At 39.4% G+C, this 18,809-nt stretch overlaps 1 protein-coding gene across 1 annotated transcript in view; it reads right to left on the bottom strand.

The window, feature by feature from the left end:
• The window catches only part of EXT1 (exostosin glycosyltransferase 1), a 327,031-nt gene that overhangs the window by 28,273 nt on the left and 279,949 nt on the right, over positions 1–18,809 (bottom strand). Inside the window, exons 2-4 of the mRNA XM_001370020.5 lie at positions 18,555–18,648; positions 13,904–14,011; positions 6,564–6,683 (exon numbers count right to left, since the gene is read on the bottom strand). Of these exons, the coding sequence (XP_001370057.1) occupies positions 6,564–6,683; positions 13,904–14,011; positions 18,555–18,648 (322 nt within the window). The remainder of the gene's footprint in view (positions 1–6,563; positions 6,684–13,903; positions 14,012–18,554; positions 18,649–18,809) is intronic.

Genomic DNA, 18,809 nt, shown 5'->3' with positions numbered 1-18,809 from the left:
TACTGTCTAACTTCCTGTCTCTGACAGATGTAGAAAAAGGTTCTGGTCCACGGGGGTGTTGATCATGAGAAGAGAGCCCCCCGCCCCAAGCCCAGAAGTTCTAAGAGGACTATAAGTATGAGGTGTGAAGCCCAACATTCAAGCTGCTTCATTAGGTTTTCTAGACTGTGGGGCCTGCCAGATCATTAGATTCTACATTTGGAGCAATACATTTTCCATTTAAAATTGTTTATCAGCCATGAGCCATTTAGTTCATCTTAAGGTCGTTGTTCTTTGACTTTTAAACTTTCATAATCATATCATTTACAAAGGCAGTTTGAAAACAATTAACAATACCTTACAGCTTCACAATTTATTTGGATATTTTAGGGAAAAAAAGGGAAACAAAATGAATCTTTGCTCTTTCAGGCACAGATTAATTTATCTTCCAAAGACCTAATGTGATAGGATTTAAAGTATATTTTTCAAGGGGGCAGCTGGGTGGCTGAGTGGATTGAGAGTCAGACCTAGAGACAGGAGGTCCTGGGTTCAAATCTGGCCTCAGACACTTCCCAGCTGTGTGACCCTGGGCAAGTCACTTGACCCCCATTGCCTAGCCCTTACCACTCTTTTGCCTTGGAGCCAATACATAGTATTGACTCCAAGATGGAAGGTAAGAGTTAAAAAATAATAATAAAATAAAAAATTAAAAAATAAAGTATGTTTTTCAGTTGTGCCCAGCTCTTTGTGACCCTGTGGACCACAGTACACCAATATTGTTCAGGGTGTTTTCTTGGCAAAGATACTGGAGTAGTTTGGCATTTCTTTCTCCAGGGGATTAAGACAGAGGTAAAAGGATTTGCCCTGGGTCAAGTACTGGTTGGATGGTTGATTGTTGTATTTCAAAATCAAAGAGGACCAAAATGACATCACTATCTTGGGATCAATGTACAGTGTGTCTGAGAGTGGCTGATCCAACCAATAAGAGGTCAGAAGGCTACCACAGGTCAGGCACAAATAGTCCATATGAACATTTACTAGATTTACATATCTCAAAAAAATTTTTTTTCAAGCTACTACAATTCTGCTTTGCTAATAGAGCATGGAGTCATCTTTGATGTGGGCACACCATGCAGGATGGTCCCATGAAAGGGTCTCCCACATCTCACAATCGATACCAAATTTCTTCAGAGAGATGGGTCACACTGCTAACAAATGTCTGAGGCCAGATTTGAAATGAGGTCTTCCTGACTGCAGGTCCAGTGCTTTATCCACTGAGTGACCTAGCTGTCTCTGATTTAAAATATACCCCTATAAGTTGTCCTCATGTTCCAAGTCTATTAATGTCCTGTTTCATCCTACATGGTAAATGGTCCCATAATAAGGCGAGCTTCACTTATCTTAATAAATAATTGAAAATTGACAAGCATTTTAAAGTCACTACAACCAGAAAAGCACTATACTGGGTACTTGGGAAGACACAAATGACAAAGACAAGTTACTGTCCTAAAAGTATTAAGCCAACTTTAGGAAAAATTATCCTATTCTTACATTTATTGAGAGAGAAAAAGGGAGGGGCAGCTAGATTGCACAGTGGGTAGAGCCAGGCCTGGAGTTGGGAGGACCTGGGTTCAAATCTGGCAGTAGACACTTCCTAGCTATGTTACCCTGTGTAAGTCACTTAACCCTGTTTGCCTAGACTTTGCCCTTCTGTCTTCAGAGTTGTTACTAAAACAGAAAAGAGCGTGAGAAAGGAAGGAAGGAAGGAAGGAAGGAAGAAAGACAAGGAAGGAAGGAAGGAAGGAAGGAAGGAAGGAAGGAAGGAAGGAAGGAAGGAAGGAAGGAAGGAAGGAAGGAAGGAAGGAAGGAAGGAAGGAAGGAAGGAAGGAAGGAAGGAAGGAGCTTCTTTCTTCCAAGAAGCTCAGTCTAATGAAATAGATTTGACAAAGGACTTTGGATGAAGAAGACCTAAGTTCTAATGATGCTTCAGACTCTTAGTAGATTATATGACCCTGGGTAAATAATTCAATCATTGTGTGCCTCAGTTTCTCCATTTGTCAAATGAGGTGGTGAACTCAATGGCTTCTGATCTCCCTTGCACCTCTAAATCTATGATCCTATAATTAGCACAAGTAACATTAGATTTTCAATTGTTTCTTTCATTATTCCAAGAGGCTCTGCTGATGATGTCAGTTTCTTATTTATATGTATGTATAAGACTTAAAAGACTCATATGTCTCCAAATAAAGAATAATTTCCTTGAGGGCACAGACTATTTTCCTTTCTCCTCTCCTCTCCTCTCCTCTCCTCTCCTCTCCTCTCTTCTCTTCTCCTTTCTCTCCCCTTCTCTTTCTTTTTCCTCCTAGCATCTAGCAAAGCATCTTACTCAAAGTGCCTACACAAATAATGATGGTTAGATTAGTTTAGAAAAAATGCTGAATTTGAAGTCAGAGGACTTGGATTCAGATCCTGGCTCTGCTGTTTATGGTGTGACTGTAGGAAAAGTCAATTCTCCTTTCTGGCTCAGTTTCCATATTCTGAAAAATGATGGGGTTGCATTATATGGCTTCTGAGTCTGCTTCATGCTTTAGATCTGTGATCATGAGACTAACAGTCCCTTCTATTGTCTTTGAACCTACAATCTATTCTTTAAATACCTACAGAACAGAGGATGATGTCCTTTGGTGCATGCCCCTGACTCAGTCATCTGAACAATACCATGTTGAATTTCACTCATACTGAGCCACCATATGCCATCTTACTCCATGCCAGTGCAATCTGCCACTCTTGAACCTCTACATCACACTGAACGGGAATTAAAAAAACATACTGTTGTGTTGTTGTGTGAATATTATGTAAGAGTAAGAGCAGATACAAGAACATGCTGGGCTTAGTGTCCTATGACTGTGGAATGTTTGGAGACCAAGAAAAAAAGGCAACCTTCTGGCATCAAGGTCCAACTAAGGACATGCCTTTCTAGTCACCTTTAAATAGCATCAGCACAGATCCTCAATGTTACCCACCTCACGTCTAATTGCGATTCCCTGGTTCCCACCCTAGATTCAGAAAAGTATTTTTTCAATTCTGCTTAACAGTCATCTCCATGAAGTTTTATACAGTGGTCATCCACAATTCAAGATTATCCCAGAAAACTCTGAACCTAAGAAAGGGAGCTCTGGAGAGATAACTTTAAGGAATTTTGCTATAATTGGATTTATTCCTTCAGAAATTGCCATTAAATAATGTATGTGAAACTTCCAGGCATTAATCGATGTGGAAGTGGAAGTTGATCTAAGTGGTACAAACAGTTGGCATTGGGGCAAATATCTTGGCTGCAAAGGATTCATATATTAACGAAGTTTTGAGATGGGAGTGGTCTGAGGGGTCGCTAGTAACCAAGGCTATTTAATAAAGGATGATTTCTCAGATGGCCAGCCTAAAGAATGCCACCTCCCTGGCATCCAAATGCCTCAAGGACCTAAGGATCTCTTTTTCTGTAGCTTAGAGTACAGAACCATGAAGCTAGGAAGGATATTCCATGCTTCCCCTCTGGACGGCAACTGACCAAAGCAATAGGTCTAGGGCTACAGAATCTTTGGGGGTTGGTACCTGGGGTAAGTTCCCAGTAGACTACTCTTGGCTCTTCATACTCTAACACTGAGTGATATATACTCCTCAGAGGCTAACCAGGCTTCAAGCTAAACCAATAATATTAAATATTATAATGAAGAAAAGAGGTTGATTTTTTGTTTGTTTTTCTAAAGCTATAAGCTTCTATTTATACAGAAATTCATTTTTGTCCTAATCCATCCTCACTGCATAAATTTCAGCTAAGAATTTTAAAATGTATTATTATTATTAAAAGTAATGATAAAAATATGGAATATACACTAAGAGGGAAAACCTAAAAAGCATCTTTATTATGGTACTTGGTTAAGATGCCAAATGATTACAATCCTTTCTCTGGACTCCAAGAAGAGATTTGGCAGGTCTTGTACATTTAGATGAAGTGTATATAGTTTTTTTTCCAATATTTTAGAATACATAAGCATCCCCAGAGAAATGAATGGCTCCCATCCAAGGGAAAGGTGTTTCCACTGCCAACCTACAGATTTAAACAGTTTTGACTTGAAACCCTCCTCTGATGCCACACAACACATGCAACCTTTATTACCTGCCAGGCATATCAAGTTACCTTAGCTAACATTACTAACTCAATAAGTGAATGGGATGACTTAGGAATGAAACCACAAGCAAAAAGGAATAGTTTCTCAGATCCTAGTCAAGATTATGTCTTCCCCCCCCTTGTGGTCATGAGAAGGTAATCTTGAAAAGGAGATAAGGGAATGAATGTTAGGATAAACAGAGGTATGTTTTAGCTCTGTAATACTGCCTAAGCCTTGTAAACTCTCTGATCCTCATTTTCCTCATCTATTAAGTGGGGATAATAGCAATATTTGTACTCTCTACCTCGCAGGGAAGCGAGTAAAGCAAATTGTAATCCATAAAAAAAAGTGATCATTATTTTTGTTGTTCAGTCGTTTCAGTCTTGTCTTACTCTTTCCAATCCCATTTGGTGTTTTCTCAGTAAATATACTAGAGTTGGAATGATTTACCATTTCCTTCTCCAGCTCATTTTACAGATGAGGAAACTGAGGTAAACAGTTAAGTGATTTGCCCAAGATCACACAGGTAGTAAATATTTAAGGTCAGCTTTGAACTCAGGTCTTCCTGCCTTCAGGTCCAGCACTCTACCCATTGGGTCTCCCAGCTGCCCTATCACTATTTTATTTTTATGCTTTAAGTTTTTTTTAATAAAAGTGATTATTATTCAGGGTCAGATCTAAGAAGTAATTTTAGGAGAATATGGAAAGTTTTCCTTATAAGATAAGAACTATTAGAAATCCCATTGTACCAGGTGGGTTCCAGATAAACATTCATTCTGTGAGCCAGATGCCACATCAGGTACCAAGCATACAAAGACAAAAATGACACAGTCCTTTGACTTAAGAAACTTGCATAGACTAAATAAATGAAAGATGATTTTAGGATAGAGAGAACTGAGGAGTTGGGGATGGGAGGAACAAGTACCTATTAGGTATGTTTTATGTCCCAAACACTGCAACAAGTGCTTTCCAAATAGGGCCTCATTTGACCCTTGTAATCATTCTGTAAGATAGCAGATGAATCTTCATTTTACAACTGAGGAAACTGAAGCAGAAAGAGGTTAAGTAAAGAGGGCACCATTATAGCAGCCTAGCATTGTGCCATGCTATGTGCTCTCCTCCCAAAGCAGTTCAGGACCAGGCTCAAGGGGCACCTTTTATTTATATAAATAAGGCCTTTTCTGATAATTATTTTATAATATAGAGACTACACCTGTGACTTCATGGATACAGAAAATTTCCAGTTGAGTAAATATCCTCTATTAATGAAGAACAGCACCCACAACTTAAAGTCCTAAAGACTTCCTGGTTCTGAGGCCACCTCATAATTCTACACATTTTGCATTTATATAGCTATATCTAGGTTATATCACCTTCCAGTTGCTCCTTGAGGGTAAGGAGCACTTCCTTCTTTCATCTTTATATTCCCAGTGTCTAGTATAGTCCCTTGCAAAAAAGAAATACTGAAACATTTATTTAATTGAATCATATATAGGATTTCCTTTTCCTTTTTTGGTTGGAAGGGGATAGTTTCTTTAAACTTGGGGCTCAATGCCATTGGCTCATCAAGTCTCTTTAACATTAATAAAACTTTTAAACTTCTTCCAATCCCTCTTAAGTCTAGTGTTTTCCCTCTGTTAATTATTTCCTATTCATCTAGCATATAGCTTACATATATATGTGTATCTATCTATCTATCTATCTATCTATCTATCTATCTATCTATCTATCTATCTATCTATCTGTTTGAATATTGTTAGATTGTAAACTCTTTAAGGGCAATGATTGTCTTTTGCCTCTTTTTGATTCACCAGGGCCTGGTATACCAAAAGTATTTAATAAATGTTGAGTGAATGAATATTGATTGATTGTCTTGTTCATTAGCTTGGGCTGATTCTGGATGATTTTTAAGGTATCACCTGGAAGGTAATATAAATCAAATCACAGATGACTAGAAAACTAAATGTATTAAGCCTTCAACCAGAACGTAGTGCACAAAACACTGTTTTGAGTGTTTGGAGGCACAGGAGCAAGGAGGAGGATTTTCCCCACTTGGCTGCTAACTTCTCTGAGCGAGTTCCGGAAATAGGTTTTTAAAAGGATCTCACAGAGCATGAATGACAGAAAGACAATCATTAAATACAAATCCCCCCAAAGCTTCAATACAGGGCTGTTTTCTTCAGTTACACTTCTGTGGATGGATTTCAGCAGGAAGGGAAACACTTTCTTGGGTCTGGGAAGGCAGGTAAAAGGTGAGGGAGTTGGAGAGGGAAAGGAAGTGATTGTCAAATAAGGGAAGGCTTTGTTACTCAATGGGAAATCCACTGCATGTCATCCAAACCAAGGTCATTCAACAGCAAAACACACAGTAAAAAAGGCACATAAGGGAACTGACTAATATCCAAAGGTTTTACTCACCTCTAGTGTAGTTAATACAATCTTCTCAACTGAAGAAAAATAAGCCTCCCACAAGAACTGTGTCTGTTGTCTAAGTGCTAGGATTTTATCCTGATGGATAGACCTGATTGTAGAAGGAATCTGTAACAGAAGGTTAAAATAATTAGCTAGTAGACAAAACAACGTAATTTGACTTAAATTAACACAAATGAGTTAGGATACCATTTCCAACTCAAAACAGCAAGTTTTTAGAACTCATGTGTATATTAACTCATTGATTCATTTTATATGTATTCCTTTCTACAAAGACTTGAAATCATCCAAATGACAAATGAGATAAGAAGAGAAATTTATATAATGCTTTAATGTTTGCAAAGCATTCAGTATATATGATTTCATTTGAACCTTGCTACAACTTTGTGGGGGAAGTACGATAGGTATTATTATCCATTTTGTTGATAACAGTAACCTTTTGGGGAAGATACTGTAAGTCTGTGTTGGCGAATCTATGGCACATGTGCTGGAGGGGGCTGCTTCCTTCCTCCTCCCAATGCATGTCTGGGGATATTTCTCCCATCACCCACCTCTCTGTCCAGCAGCCCAATGGGAGCTCTTTCTTCCTCCCCAGTCTGGGGTACAGTGGGGGCTCACATGTGGTATGTGAGGGTTATAGTTTGGGCACTCAGTCTCTAAAAGGTTCGCCATCACTGCAATAGGTATTATTTCCATTTTACAGAGGGAGAACCTGAGGCTTAATAAGGTTAAATGACTTGCAATTGGTTAAAAAGTTAGTGTCATAAATGAGATGCACATCTAGGTTTTTCTAGCTCCAGTCACTGCAACTTGGTATGAATTGCCTTTATTGATTTAAATCCAATGGGCCAATTTTAAGATGGAATAATAGTTATTCCCTACTTCTAAGAGATGATACAGATCTCCTTGGGATAATTATATTTTAGAGGGAAAGAGTAAATTCTCAGTGGAAGCATTAGAGGATAATCTGAGAAAAGTTTTATCACTAAGACTTCTAGTAAACAGGAAAAGTGTGTACAAATTTTGTTGAATAGAAAGAGTTCCTGCCTGAGAATCAGAAGAATTGGGATCTAGGCCTAATCCTGATCAACCAGCCTTGGGCTTAAACTCTTTACCTGAAAAATGGTGCCAATAACTGTTGTCCTACATAATGCAAAGGGCTTTTGAGAGACATATGAAACAACCCACACAATTTGGGATCCATATGTTTTGTTATTTCTCTGGAAAAGATTGCTATGTCCATGTCCAAAGGTTATAAAGGATCCATACCAAGTAATCTTTTATTATAAGTAAATTACAAAAATAATTTTTCCTGAACTAAGTAATAGTAATAATAGCTTACTCTTATATTCACACTCTATATACAAAGCACTTTTACCCACTCCCTCCTATAAGCCTCAACTACCCCAAGAGATAAGTAGGATAGATATCACTATTTTGAAGATAGGGATACAGAGGCTCAGAGAGGATGCCTTTCCCAACCAAGGTCATACAACTAAGTAAGAGACGAGCTAAAATTTGACCCCAGGGTTTCAGATTCTCTACTTATAACAGAAGATAAAAGAACCTAAACAAAGGACAAAAGACTATTCTCCAAGCCCTCAGAGTCCACCAACTTTTCCAGAAAACATAATTCAATGAGCATAGAAACTTAAGGTAGGGAAGACTTTGGATAATGTTGACTACTACAGGTGGGAAACACCCGTATTAAAACACACATGCAGCTGGTATTGGTTGAAAGCATTAAAATAAATATATGGTAAATGCAAGCCTCATTAACAGTTGTCTCTTAAATTATTAAACAAATGAAGGGACTATTTGGACCCATTAATATTTAGCAATTTTGTTTCTTCCCTTGTGTGTCTCCTCATTCTGATTCCCCTAAGGGTAGAAAAAAAATGTGCCAATGAAAACAACAGTATAAATGGAAAGAATTAAAAAACTGAATGCTGGGTAATTATGATGAACAAACTTGACCCTGAAGAAAAAATATGACAACGTAACTCCTTCCCTTCTTTTCAGAGGTAGAGGACTACAGATAAAGAACACTGCACATGCTGTGGGACTTGATGGATACCTTGGTGAATTTTGCTGAATTATTTTTTTTCTCTTCTCTCTTTTTAAAAAAGGCATCATCATTTTTCCAGGTGGGGGCTAAAGAAAGGATATACTAGGAAATGCAACGATGTAAAAACAGGATGGCAACAAAAGTTGAAAAAAAAGAAGAAAGAAAAGTCTGCACCTTCCTAGAACAAATATAATAGAACTTTCCATAGGTATAGATTTTGATAAAACAGTAACATGAAGGGAAGATTGCATATTTGGTTAACCGTATGGCATGTACGAATCAGTTACTAACACTCTTTTAGGTAGTTCTGCTTAACTTTTCAGGAAATAAATTTGGGTGGGAGTATTGTGTTTGTTGGAACATGCCTGTTGGTCAAAGCAAAACATACTAAGAAAAGTCTCAGTACGTGATCATTACACCTCAAATTTTTCCTTAATCTGGGTATACAGGACTGAGCTTATTTCCTTCTTGCAAAGGAACTAGAGATGTGCTTATCCTTACTTCTTATTCAGCACCTAGTTTCATGGGGCACTCTTCTAGATACTAAGAAAGAATTGTCATCTAGGATTAGGCCTTCTTTCTGTTTATACCAGAGATCTGGAGAAATCTGACAACATAGTTAAGATGTTTGAAGACTTAAAGTCCTCTAATACATACAATGACCAACTATGTTTGCAAAAGCCTGGTGACAAAAATTAACCTTCTGACAATTAAATGAGGAACTTAAGATGCAGAGAGATATATGGCTTTGGAAATGACCAATGCTGGGGTTAGTTTTGTGTGACCTTGCATATCTGATAAATGGGGCAGGACTACTGAACTTTGCTCAATATAATAAACAATTATGACTTCACAAAGATGGATGATTAAAAAAAATGCTTCCCACCTCTTAGCAGAGGAGAAAAATGGAACAAAAGTTCCAGAATGAGACATAGGCATTTCCTGCCATGAAATACAAGGCCAATGTATCACTGTGCATTTTCTTTGACTACATTTACTTGTTATAAGGGAGGGTTTCTATCTGGGGTTAGGAGAATGATTTAGTAGCGAAAACTAAAAAAAAAAGTGAAAAGAATATGAACATTAAAATGTATATAACAGGGCAGGAAAAGAAATTCAAAAGAGGAAACAGAGTAGTTTTATTACTACTTTGTTAAAAGTCACCATAGCCTTTTAAAAAAATAAACCTCAAAGCAGAAGTTTACAGTTTCATAAACAATTCTCTTTTCTTTTGTATGCTGAAATGAGTGTGTGTATGTGTGTATATGTGTGTGTTTATGATTGTTAAATGTATGATAAAGAAATCAACTAGGAAGAGAAGGGGGGTAAGGATATGATAGACAAGGGGAAGGAAGAAGGAGGAAGAAGTGACAGGGAGTGGGGAGAGGAAAGGAAGAGGGAGATTTCAAGCCTGTTTATCACTGATCTGTTCTTTCCTTGTGAAGAGGAAATGGCTAGAGAAGTTGGGGCAGCCATTTGTCAGGATGGACAGTGTCAAGGGTTATTTCTGTGGAAGGCATAACCTCACCTAGGCCTGTACGGTCCTGTCAGCTGGGGATTCCATGATCTCATAGAGAAGGAGACAAGCTGGGGACAGGGCAGAGCTTCCCCCCGCAGTTCCTAGGAGCTGAAGAGATTTCAAGTTGCCACATTCTCTTTATCAAGGGTAGCCAAGTCTGTGAAGTGAGATGATGCCTGTCATGGCTGAGGCAAAGTGGAGGGAGCTGGGGGTATATGTTGCTAAAGTCAAAATCTGGCCAAGCTGGCTCGTGAAAAAGTCTATTTGTCTTACATGAAGCTAGAGTACTTTCTATAGAAGCATTTACCTAAATTCCAAACTACCGACTTATAAACATTTCTTTACCCATTTGTAAGTTGGCAACTTTAATGTCTACTGATATCCATTCTAGATCTAAACCTCCTCAGATCCATGGAATAATACTGAATCTGCAGATAGATGACCACAAGTTTGCTCCCTTGGCAATCTCTCAATGATCAACAGACTTGAGGAGGATTCTGTCTCCCTTTGAACTGCTACACAGCCATTCAGGGAGGGAGTCATTGCAAGAGCAATCATTCAGGCCAGTTTCTTGAGTAGAATCATCATAACTTCACTAAAGAGTGTGAGGGTTATGGAAAGGCAAGTTAGTTATAAATTAGGCAAATTTACGCAATAGGGTCTAGCCCTGGAATCCATTCCTTGTTGGTTTCTTTATTGAATGTAGAAGTTTCTCCAGATGCCACACTTTTAGGCATGTTTTCCTTGGACCAGCTCTTTGTTCAAATGACATCCTATTCTTTTTCAGCTTTTCCTTGGATCCCTCCAGCCTCTTAGACTCAGGTCCTCAGGTCCCTCCCTATGCTCTTCCAGACCAAAGACCAAAGAAACAGTAAATAATAACACCTATTATGGTCTGGACTCCTTCAGCAATCTGGTGAAACCTATGGAGATAAGTATTTCAAAATAATATGGTTTTTTTTTTAATCATAAAGCACATAGGTTTCCAAAGGAAACCAACCAGTTATGCTGAAATAAACTTAGAACCCATGATGAGAAGTCCAACTTTTAGCAAAGGAAGCCATTCAGATCAATTTGCCTATCTTGGGCATGAGTAACAAATTCAAATCTAACACAAATTCATTTAGCACCTACTTTGTATAAGATAATCTGCCAGATGCCAGGAATAAAAAGACAGAAATCCAACAGTTCCTGCCTGAAAGGGGCTTATATCGTACTGGGGGGACATACATGGGCACAGGGTAATAACACCTTTCCTTTCAGACTTCACGCAGATTTATTCAAACAACATGCAAATAGCTTGCACAATACCATGAAACGTAGCACACCAAGTACATAGGATAATTCCCAGCATAGTGCCTTGCATATCAATTTACCAGACACACCTTGTTCTCTGGAACACAGAGTTTATACTGGCTGGTCCAAGAAAGAAACATGTTCTCTGTGTGTCTCCTTTCTGCATGGTTATGAGTGCTCAGAGACATGCTGCCTAGAATTTCTTTAATTTCTTAGGCCCTATTGCACACCTCTGGCATCTTTCCATCCCCATCCCTTGCCCCTGGTTTCCTCTGCTTCAGGCGTTATCCAGAGAGAGGGGGATGGAGGAGGCTTAAAGGACAGGAATTAAACTATTTTTTGCCTCCATCTCTTCTGGTACATTTCTTTAAGTGACAAGTAGCTAACCACAGAGGCCTAGGTTAAAGCAGGAATGATGATCCCCCTTTGACTGATTCTAAAAAGTTCTGCATGTCATTGTCAACAGATCCAGCTCTGAACTTCTGCAGGTGGCTCTTACCAGGGGAGAAAGGGAGGGAGGAGGAAGGAGGCATAGTCTTTTGGCTCTTGGTTCCTCTTTGGGGAAGCAAATGAAGTTGTTTCACATTGAAAAGAAGAAAGGAAGAGGAATACTTTGGACAAATATTCACAACCAATGCTAACCAAAGCATGCATCTGCATCCCTGCCACCAGTCAAAATAAGGAAGTGAGGCAAAAAAGTTGGCATTTGAAAACTTCAGGCAACTAGTTTTGTCACCCAGACCTCCAGGGTCATTTGGAAATAAAATATCCTCAGAAGAGACAGCTAGAGAAAACCTTTCAAATGAGAGATCTTCAGTGAATGGTAGAAAATGAATTTTTATGTCATCTCTGAAAATGTTACCTGTATCACCAAAGAATGGAGATAAGGAAGCTCTAAAAAGGAGTCACATTGGATATTTTAGTCCTGAAGGATCATTCTAACTGAATAATAAGACCTCATCATCACCCTATTCCCTCGACTCCTTGTAAACTGTGCCTGATGTGGCCACAAAGGGGAATTTATCAGCACTTTCAATATTGGTATTTGTTCTTCTAGCCTGAACGCACATGCTTATCCTGAACTTGAAGCATGCAGTTCAATGTCAGAAGCAACGTGTATGTGTTTATAATACTTGCATGTCTCTGACAGTTTGTTGTCAAAAGAAATCCATTGCTCAGGAAGATGATTTTGCCTGGCTGTAAAGACACAGAGTTCCCAGTTTTAATGGTGACTGGCTATTAGTTATTAATCTACTTGTCTGCAGAAACAGGTATGGGAAATGATAAATTAATACCGCTCTGACAGGGTGGCTTGGGAAGTCATGGCACTAGATGGAGTCTTAATAAAAAGGTCATGTATGGTAGGAAAACCTAACTGAATCGAACAAAATAGATTCAGGGAAGCTGCCTTAAGCTCTCCTGGCAACACGATGACAAGACAATATGCAAATAAAAACATCCTAGCTGTTCTAAAACAGGAAATGAAAAATTGTAACATAAAAAAACATTTCCCAGAGCAGACATTCAGGCTCTGAGCCAGCTCTCTCAACCCATTGTTAACAACAGCACAGTAGCTATTCAATATGGGAGCAGCTGTACAGAAACTAGCCCACACACTGGAGAAAAAGCACCACAAAAGTCCGGGGGGGAAAAGTAAATTGGGGGGAAAAGGAGGTTTTAGGAGGTAAATCTATATTGAGCCTAGTGAGTAGGATCCGAGTTGGACTAGGCATAGCAACAATGGTGTTTGACGCCCAGATCACCTTCCATCCTGGAGTCGATAAAACTTTAATACTGATTATAGTGATACTGACTCAAGAAGTGTTGGTACTGGGATGCTGCAAATGCCCAGTGGCCAACAGGGCAATGTTTGGATGGCAGCTTTTGGGCAAAGGCATATGGGATGTGAGACTGGTTACTTTTAATACAAAATGTAAGTGGATTTTTAATACTCTGATGGGGGATCCCCTGATGTGCTGGACACTTTCGTTCATTTTTTACAGAGGTCTCTCTTCTTCTGGAAGTCAGTGTGAAGCCAAACAAAAACAGATGGAAAGGAATGAGAGGTGGGGAGTGAGGAGAGGGAGCACAGCAACCCACTGGTGTCATTAAAAATAAACAAACAAATAAATAAAATAGAGGTCTTAAGCTGCAGCAGCATCCACATCCCATTTTCTTTCCCTATCCAACCCTCCCCCCCAAAAAACTGATGTTCTTTGCCCATATGTTTTCCATTTCAAAAGCTGTTCCCTGATCAGTGCAGATGTTGTCCTGGGAAGTGAAAAGTGCCTTGTTAAATGAGTTAATATTCACCATGACACAGACCATTTTCTCATGATAAAATTTCTTATATAGCGCTGACCTTTTGGATTCATCTTCCTGGTAGCTTTGGATGGTGGCAGCAATAATCGACTGATCTCTTGAAGGCCACAGCCCTTTTCTTACCTGTAATAACAATCTCTCATCCCCAATGATGGCAGCTTGGTTCCAATCAATCACTTCGGAGAATGGTAACTCCCACCCATTGCTCAGCATCACTGGGACGCAGGCAGCCTGCACACAAAAGGAATGATCACCAGGTGAAGAAAAGACACCACAGATTCCCTACTCAAGTGAGCCAAAAAGCATGACCAACAAAAATGACTATCATTTCCTACATTGTTTGGACCCAAGACGTTTAGGACCAGGAAGAAAGAGCAAAAGAGTTGAAAGACTAATACTCTCAGGAAACTCTGAAGCATCAGGTGCTTTCAGAGTTGTGTCTACTATGGTAGTCAGGTTAATAATTTGGAACTTTTGCACAGGGCTTTTAAAATCCTATATCGAACCCTTCCCCAAAGTGGATCATTTCTACTGCCACTGAAACAACTCGTCAGGATAGAGAAGTTTCATTAAAAGCAATGAAAATTTGGCACCACTGAAATCCTAGCATAAAACTAGTCTTGAATATAAAATACTTTGGCCCAGTTCTACAGACGCCAGTTAAAGTGACCTACTCCCAGTGTTGCACACTACACAGAACAGCTAGCTCTTTGTCTAACAAGGCCTTCTTTTTTCTTTTAAATTTATCTGTTTATTTGTTACATTAAAATTCTCAGGTATCTCTCTCTCTCCCTCCCTTCCCTGCACTGGAGAAGGTATCATTTGACAAATTACACATACATAAATACATACATGCATACAAACATACATATACACAAAAGCCCTCCCCCCAAAAACAAAACAAAACAAAACAAACAAAAAAACCCAAAAGCAACTCTATGTCTTGCTTGTTTCTATTTATCAGTTCTTTCTCTGGAGCTGGACCTATACAAGTTATTCTTCAAACAGTATTTCTGTTGCTATTTATGCCTAACAAGAGCTTGATTATAAACTTGAGTTAAATACAAAATTAAGAATTACAAGAAATAACAATCAAATAAACAAAAGGAAATAAACCCCAAATACAAAATTATGCAGAAATGTACTTAAATGTTTCATTAAAAACATAAATTTTAACAAAATAATTATAATTTGTTTCTTCTTTAAAAAATGAGTCTTATTCTAATTTTTGTGATCTGTATCACACTATAATCTTCTCTCCGATCTCTTCATGTTTGAGAGTGCATGTGTGTGTTTCTTATTTTTCATGGTATATTAACCTTCTGTTACATTCACCTATTTCTGTTATTCCTTTTCTAGAATTTATTTTGCAGAAGGTATGTACTTTTCCTTCTAATTCACCTGAATCAGAACCTTGTTCTCTTTAGTGCCAAGTGATCCAAATCATTCTCCCCTCCATAATGACAACAACTCATATTTCTATGGCATATTTCTATGGCATGCTTCCTCTATAAGCACCTGGAGAGGTGGTTTAAAGTGTTATTATTCCCACCATACAGATAAGGAAATGGAGGCTCAAACACTTATACATGGCCAATTGTACAAGTCCTTTGATGAATTTGCCTGCAGCCACATAACTAGCTCCAATTAATGCTGGGCTAGGACACAAATCTCCTGACTCCATGAGCTGAGGTTTCTATTATATCATTTGGTCTGTGCAGTGTATGACATCACAACAGGAAAGATCTTGAATAATTATCAAAAGCCCAGCTTTCAGGATTTTAGGAGAGAAAAGCTTAGGTTTGTGAGGTACAAGAATCATGGAGAGGCTGCAAGAATGGCCGTGTTTGGTACGCTTTGAAGAACGGGGAAGAGAATCTTAAAAGATTTTAAAGGAAAGGAGGCTGCTCTGTTTTAGAAACAGTCACAACAGTCTTCCATTGGAGGAGGTAGGAAGATGTAGTTGTGGAAGTACAAAGCAGAAAGGAATGTATACATTTATACAAGACAGAATAGGGGTGGGGAAGAGAGGGATGTTAGGACCAGTAAAGCTCTAATGGAGCCCACTGATAACTTGTCTCCATGGATCAAGGTTGATTTAGTTCTTCAGGGGATGGAAAAGCAGACAAGAAGAGACTCCTCCTCTTCCCTGCCCCTCCTGCCCCCCCATGAAGGCACTGGAATTGGAGAATCTCCAGACCTGGAGACTTCTCTGCTAAGTCATTTAAGCAGTAGACCAAGCAACTGGAACCAATCCACTCAACTGAGTATCACTTTCACTTAGGACCTAGGGAACCTATTGCATATTGAATGGGGAATATAATAGATAATTTTGCTTTTATGGAGTGAAAACAATACACTGTTTTCCCTCTCACAGGTTTTGGGTATTGGCAGAGGTCCCTCTCCCAAAGGAATCCAGTTCTAATGCTTGTCAGGCAACTGATCTGCCTCCTGCTCTCAAGGAGGTAAAACAACACAGTGAGCTCTCCTACTTACTTTAGTCTCCTCCAGAAAGGCTCTCATAAGCTCACAGAAACAGGCTACACGCCTCAGGGAGAATCATACTTCCCCACTCACTCCCCATTGTCCTCTATGCATAATATTAAACACCCCAGATCTAGTCTTCATTTCCAAGTCTTTTTTAACCTGGGAGGCAGTGACGCGTGATGGACAGTGTTGACTTTATAGGCAGATGAGTCAATAAACATTTAGTAAATACCTGCTGTAGCCCAAGAACCAAGCATTGAGGATACAAAGACAATCACTGCCCTTAACAAACTTACAACGAAACTGTTGCTGTTGAATTGTGACCTACTCTTTGTGACTCCGTTTGGAGTATTTTTGGCAGAGATATTGGAGCAATTTGCCATTTCCTTCTCTAGCTCATTTTACAGATGAGAAAACTAAGGCAAAAGTTAAGGGACTTGTCCAGGGTCACACAGCTAGTAAGTGTCTGAGGCCAGATTTGGAACTCAGAAAGATGAATCTGCCAGCTAGTTGCCCCAGCAATGTAACAGAGGAAGACAAAGCAGAAGAAGAATCTAAAAACTTCAGTGCTGGAGGGTAGTGGGGAGGAGTTGAGGTAAGCCCTGTAGGAAGGAAAGCTGGGAAAGCTGGGATTCCAATCTCACCTCAGTCACTGACTAGTTAAGAGATCCATCTCCTTACCTCTCTGCTATATGTGAATAATCATGGCATCCAACCTCACCAAGCTAGTTGACATAGTGAGTTGAATCCTGGACCTGGACTAGGAAAGGCATAAATTTGCACTCTGCCTCAGACACCAGGTAGCCAGGTGGTCCTAGGTAAGTCCCTTAAGTCTCGGTTTCCTTCCCTATAAAGGGGGGGGGGGGGAGGGAGAATAATAGCTTCCACTTCACAGATTGTTGTAAGGATCAAATGTGATCATTCATAAAGCATCTCACAAACCCTCCTAAGCTGTTTGTGAACCTTTGTCGACACCGTATAAATCCTGGCTGGTATTAGAGCAATTATTAAAGTGCTTTGCAAGTCTTAATGGGCTGGATAGATGTAAGCTCTTGATAGGGGTGGTGATAGGAAGATTATTAGCATTAATTGTAAATCTTGAAATTTCTCAGACTTGTGAATGTTAAAAATTTCCACATTGAGGAATCCTCCATTGGAACAAATTCCCTACTGAAAACATTCCCCATTTTGATGTGAGAACTCGCCAGGATCAGAAATGGGAGGACCTCTACTCCACCCGTACTTAAGACTGCTTTAGGGGAGAAAACTCCTTGCTAAACAATGAAAGTTCTTAGACCCATGCTTATGATGAGGCAAGGAGTTCTTTGAGTCATGCCTGTTTTTAGAATTGATACAATGGGATGCTAGGTACCTATAAAGGTCGAGCAGGTTTTCTCTTAATGAGATTAGTTGACTCAGCTGTGTTTTCTCTGGTTCAGATGTACTGAGGGGATTAGTCCACACAGCAGCATTTTCTCTGGTTCAGACTTACTGAGGAGATTAGTCAATTTAGCAGGAATTCAGATGGGCAGTCCTTTGGAAAACGTGATTGGTAGATGTAAGGACTTAGGGGAGGTGACATAGGAGAAAAACCCCTATATAAGAAAAAGCAGAATCTCTTGAGGAGACAATCCTTTTGGAGAAAGCTCTTATGAGGATCGCTTGGGAGGAATCTCTTGAGAGAGGCTCTGGACAAGGGAAGCTCTTGGAGGACAATCTCTAAGGAGGTCTCGCTGGAGCTCCTCTGAGGGGACTCTGTTCCTCTGGAGGCTCTGGAGAGAGGCCCTTTGAAACAGTCTCTGGCTGGATCTCTCTGAGGAGGATTCTGGCTGGAACTATTTCTGGTGAAATCAGCTGAGATGGAGCTGGCCTGGTGTCCCTAGAATCCTTGCTTAGACAGACCTTGTGGTGAGTGATAAAAGACTAACTGACTGATCTCTCTCTTAAGACTCAGGTCTAGGCCATGTTGGCTTAAGGCCCTTCATACTTATTTCCTTTTTTTCTCTCTCTCTCTTTCTTTGATTACTCATTGTATTATTAATTAAATTCTCTATAAAACCCAGTTGACATGGGCATATTGAATAATTGGGAATATTTCCCTGGCGACCACCTTATATTTGATTTAAAAACCAAGACACTGTAGTGAAATATATTTTCTGCGGTCACAATTTACTCACCCTCTCTTATATCTATCACAGTTTATACCCTTAACTCTTTTAACTACTACAGTTTACAACCACAACAATTTTAAATCTAACATAATAAGAAACTGTATAACGCCTCTTACCTGCAGTGCCTCCAGAAACCTAAAGGAGCCAAGCCTGCGGCCACGGGGAACCAGACAGAAAGTGGCATTGTGCAGCATTTCTCGATAATCATACCTGGAGGGAGAAGAACATGTAATTAGCCAATGAAGAATGGATGGAAGAGTGGGAGATGGGATGCCAGATGGCTGAGCTCTGAGTTCAATATTGTGACTTACTGGCTGTGTGATCTTGGACAAGTCATTTAACCTCTGTTGGCCTCAGTTTCCAGTCTATAA

This window comes from Monodelphis domestica, chromosome 3, assembly GCF_027887165.1.
Source record: "Monodelphis domestica isolate mMonDom1 chromosome 3, mMonDom1.pri, whole genome shotgun sequence".
Taxonomy (NCBI): domain Eukaryota; kingdom Metazoa; phylum Chordata; class Mammalia; order Didelphimorphia; family Didelphidae; genus Monodelphis; species Monodelphis domestica.
The sequence above is the reverse complement of the archived record's forward strand: the minus strand, read 5'-3'. Positions and strand labels throughout refer to the sequence as shown.